Raw genomic sequence first — 4,601 nt, forward strand, 5'->3', positions numbered from 1 at the left:
TCGTCGGGTTTCTCAGTGAGAAGAGGGAGACGGAGAGGGAGACGGAGAGGGAGAGGGAGGAAGACGGTTCGTCGGAGTCACCCGCGTCTGTGGAACCTGTAACCTTATCGGTAATTCCTCGAACGAACCCCATCTCCCTCCTCCTTAACAAACGGCTCTGCTACTCAAACCCTAATCGTAGTCTATATCACCTGTGTGTCTTGTCTTTATTACTCGCTGTAATTCTTGAGGCTACTGTCGTTGTACTTATTGTGAGGCTGGTTGTAGCTTCCGTTGCAGTTATTTATTGGGGTTTAGTGATGTGTTCCCCTTGTTATTGTTGCAATTACTCACAATGTGAGAAATTAATGTGATGCTGAATTCTGGTTAAAGGAAGATTTGTTCATTTAATCTGCCTATTGTCAATTTCGTACTTTATGCTGTAATATTTTGCTGTTAAGGTTGTTGTTACTCTATCACTTGTTATATCATTGAGTTTTACCAGTGGGCACACGTATTCACCATGACCTGTATAGGTTGTTTGGTTACAAAATTCCTGCATTTTCTTCACAGCCAGGATGTCGGTCCGTCCCCAAGATGCTGTGAAGGAACTGGAGAGAGCACTGTCTAACAACGCCTTGCAAGGTGTAGAAGAACTGAGGCAGTACTATGCTTTAAGAAAAGCTGATCATCGGCGTATTGTTGCAAACGTGCTAAGTGCTAAGAATCGCCCCCTTGAGACATTTCGATTGTCAACAAGACCCTCGCCAGCTGAGCTTAGAGAGCTGTTTGACTGGATAAGAAATCTGTATTTGGACATTGGTGTGCTGTCTGTACCTGGGAAAGACCGCAATGGCAACCCGGTGCAAGTTCCTATAACTCTAGACTACTCATCTAAGGTATTTTTTGGTGTCACGTTCCTTTTTTGATTTAAAGTTTCAATATTATCCATGTTCTGTTCTTGACTAGACTTTATTTATTTCCCAGTCCGAGGACCACAACTACCATTGCGTGGAATTCGCCCGATCAGGGGATGGTGCTATTTTTGAGCTCCTTGTTAGACAAGCAGACAATTATGTCGTGGCCACCCGCATGTACTTAAAAAAGTGTCAAAGAGACACGACCCCGTGGTGTGTATGTGGTGATTGCAAAATCCCTGCTTCCTTTGGAACACAGCGCCCGATGAAGTATACCTCCACACATGACAGGCTGTAAGCTTCCTTGCTAGTCACAGATTTTGTCATATTGATGTTTTGATTTGTACATAATAGATTATGTAGTTATACTTTTATGCCTTGTAATAATCTATTATCATTTTTGGCTTGCATGTTCTTTAATTGAAAATGGTTCCTCAAGATTGCTTTGAAATTGGTCAAAACAATGTAATTTTAGTTTTTCTCTTTATGTTTTTTATGTTGTGCTTTCTTCGTGCAATATTTGCAGCATGGTTTAGGTATAATGACAGTACTGGAAAATCAACTTCCACTGAACAACTAGTCACACACTAAATCACACACTAAATGTTTGAGATGGCATTTTGGCAGATCGTCATGTCTGCGTGGTCTGTTTAAGTGGTTAGGGAAGTAGGGGACAAAAACAAATAAAATGTGTGCATATCTGGCTTTCTGACCTGCAAAGTAGTTTTGTTTAGTTATTATGCAACTACACGTTGAACTTGTACTTTACTGTTACATGGCATGGTTCCCTTGGCATTCTTACTGTAGTAAAAGTCGTGATGCATGGCATCTTTTTTTCTGCTGCTGACTATCCCAATTTTATGTTATTGTAGTGACAATATCAAAATATCTGTGTTTACCCTCGATCAAATATTTGATCTACTGGAAAGTCTACAGAATGATCCCGAGCAAGATGAAACAGATGAAGGCAAGAGACTGCTTGTCACCCTTTTTCTGTTGCTAGGTGAGGCTCCAAGATTTGCCCAACTACAACAGTTCTTTATCACTTACAGTGGAAGTGAGATAGTGAGGGAACTGGATCCTGACATTATTGATCTGTTCCGGAGCATAGTAGCCGGAAACGGGGAACGGTAGGCCGTCCCTCGATCCCGATTCATCGACCCGGATTCGGATTCGGGAACGAGGTCAGATTCGGTACGATTCGATGAAGATTCAGCATCCCCGCAGCCTGCTCCTCGATCCAGGTTCCAGAATCCAACAGCCAAAACACGAGGCATAATTTACTCACGCCGTCGTTTCTTTTCTCAAGGACTCCTCGTTCTTCCTCAAGTCCAGTAATTGCAAGGGATCCATTAACAGCAAAGAATGCTGACCGTCAGGGAGTCATCGTTCTTCAGGAACTACGTTCCTCGACCCATGGTACCGTACCGGGTTCATCGTACCCAAATGGATTGGATCGCGTCCCCGCTATAAAAAATTCGTTCGAGAGATGTATACCCTCGTTGTACCCTATTTTTTTCAGTCACCGACTCTCGTCCCTCGTTCCCGTTCCTCGTTCCCACCGTACCGGAAACATGGCAACTATGTTCCGGAGGTGGACCAAATTATGTCGCATGTGCTTCAAATACCATCTTGCTGAGCTTGAGAAGTCATTATATGATGCTTTTGCTGCTGCCAACAATCTAAGTGATGATGAGGGAGCTGAAGATGATACCAACCCTTACAGAAGTATTGATGGAATGATTACTGAGATGGCAGTGAAAACAGCCGAAGTTGAGGGCAAGCTCAATTATACCAATCTCTGTGGTGGTGAAATTCTGTTGCTTAATTCTGACATCTCATTGTGTCTTGACATCCTAATGAGATTGATGGTTACACAGGGAAACTACACAATAAAAAACAATCAGATGAAAGTTATCTTTGGCTTGAGGAAAGTGAAGAAAGCCAATGTGAAGTGGCTGTACTGCCTCCTCCTCCTCCTCAAGATGGAGAAATGACCGAGAGTGTACTGCCTCCTCCTCCTCCTCAAGATGGAGAAATGGATGAGAGTGAAGCAAATGGTACTGACAAGCCTGAGACAAATAAGAAGAAGGCAGCAAAGGCTAAGGCTGAAGATCAGGCCCGGGCTGCTGCCAGGGCTGCAGCGAAGCGGATGCCTCAAGTTCAGAGATCTGAAGAATACAGAATGCTAAAGAAGAAAGAGAAAAAGAAGAAGGAGAGAAAGCGGCTCGGACTATGTGATGCAGCGGAGTACGATGCCGATGAAGTTGGTTCATCTGCTGACTCTCAGGAAGAAGATGCTGATATTTGCCCATATGCTGGAGCTGAGGGGCCTTCTGGAGAAGGGAAGGAGGAGAAGACAGGAGATGCTGCTGATGAACGACTGTGGGATCACAGTAAGAACAGGGGGGAAGAAGGTGCTTCTGGGAGTCCATCTGTTTGTACCAAGGTAGAGGATGTTGGAGCTGTGGTGTCTTATGGAGAAGGGAAGCAGGAGAAGAGTGGAGGTTCTTCTGGCAAAAGAAATGGGCGTCAAGGGAAGATCGAGGGTAAGGATGATGATGCTGATAGTCCATATGTTGAAGCCCTGCTGACACAGCAGCCTAAGAATGTTGGAAGTGCATCGTTCTGTGATGATTCTGCCAACAAACAAAGGAAGAACAAGGAAGAAGAGAATTCTTGTCCTGTTGCAGTGCAGTTGCCATCTGAAGAAGGCGATCAAGAGCTGAAGCAACATGGAGCATCCCGGCCATCCTTGAATTCTCCTGGCAACAGGAGGCACAGGCGCAGAGGTAACAGAAAGAAGGGGGAAGATGGTTCTGCTTCGAGTCCTATTGAAGCTCATGTGCCATCTGAAAAAACGAAGCAAAACAAGTCAAATTCTCCTGGCAATAGAAGGCACAGGCGTCGTGGTAACAGCAAGGAGTTGCATGATTCTGCTCTGAGTCCTGATGAAGCTCATGTGCCATCTGAAAAAGGGAAGCAAAAGAAGAAGTGGAATTCTCCTGGCAACAGAAGGACCAAAAGTCCTGGTAACAGGAAGAAGTCAAATTCTCCTGGCAACAGAAGGACCAAAAGTCCTGGTAACAGGAAGAAGTCAAATTCTCCTGGCAACAGAAGGACCAACAGTCCTGGTAACAGGAAGAAGGCAGAATATGATTCTGACGCGAGTACTGTTGAACCTCAGGTGGCATCTCAAAAAGGGAAGTGCAAGAAGAAGCCGAAGCAGAAGCCAAAAAGGTAGCAAGAACCTTGCAATGATCATTGCAATAGCATGGACGAGACTAATGGTGTCTTGATAACCCAAAGAATGAGGGAAATCCCGAGTGTTATGTTACAACATTTCTGCAAAGGTTCATCGAACCTAATTTTGTTACAGTTCTAACCCACCCACAATGCATTTTGCACTACCTGAATGTTAACTGATATCAACGTCTTGTGGTTTCGGTGGTGAATGTTACAACATTTCTCCAGGCAACTAGTATTATGTTCTTAAATTTTGCACTACCTGCTGTGACTTACCTGTAAAGGTTCAATCAAGGAAGCAGGTCCGCAAACAAGGAAGCGAAGCCACTGAACAAGTTATGTTCTTAAATTTTGAATATTTCTTTTCAGATATATAGGGCAGGCTCAGGACAGAAACGATCCCTAACTGTCTAAATTTTCATTATACCCTGCCTTCCGGAGGTGACAGGATGACAGCCT

The 4,601-nt window shown here is 44.2% G+C and overlaps 2 protein-coding genes across 2 annotated transcripts in view; both read left to right on the plus strand.

Annotated features, from left to right (window-relative positions):
- The first annotated feature begins 43 nt into the window (after positions 1-43).
- LOC123039501 (uncharacterized) lies at positions 44-2,030 on the plus strand. Its single transcript, XM_044462643.1, has 3 exons — positions 44-878; positions 967-1,190; positions 1,769-2,030. Exons 1-3 carry the CDS (start codon positions 558-560, stop codon positions 2,028-2,030), a joined length of 807 nt encoding a protein of 268 aa, XP_044318578.1. The 5' UTR covers positions 44-557.
- Positions 2,031-2,889: 859 nt separating this feature from the next.
- Positions 2,890-4,601, plus strand: part of LOC123039502 (serine/threonine-protein kinase PRP4 homolog) — a gene marked incomplete in the record, with an annotated part of 3,043 nt that continues 1,331 nt past the window's right edge. The window contains 1 exon segment of the mRNA XM_044462644.1: positions 2,890-4,045. Within this exon segment, the coding sequence (XP_044318579.1) occupies positions 2,890-4,045 (1,156 nt within the window).

Source organism: Triticum aestivum, chromosome 2B (genome assembly GCF_018294505.1).
Source record: "Triticum aestivum cultivar Chinese Spring chromosome 2B, IWGSC CS RefSeq v2.1, whole genome shotgun sequence".
NCBI classification, from domain to species: Eukaryota; Viridiplantae; Streptophyta; class Magnoliopsida; order Poales; family Poaceae; genus Triticum; species Triticum aestivum.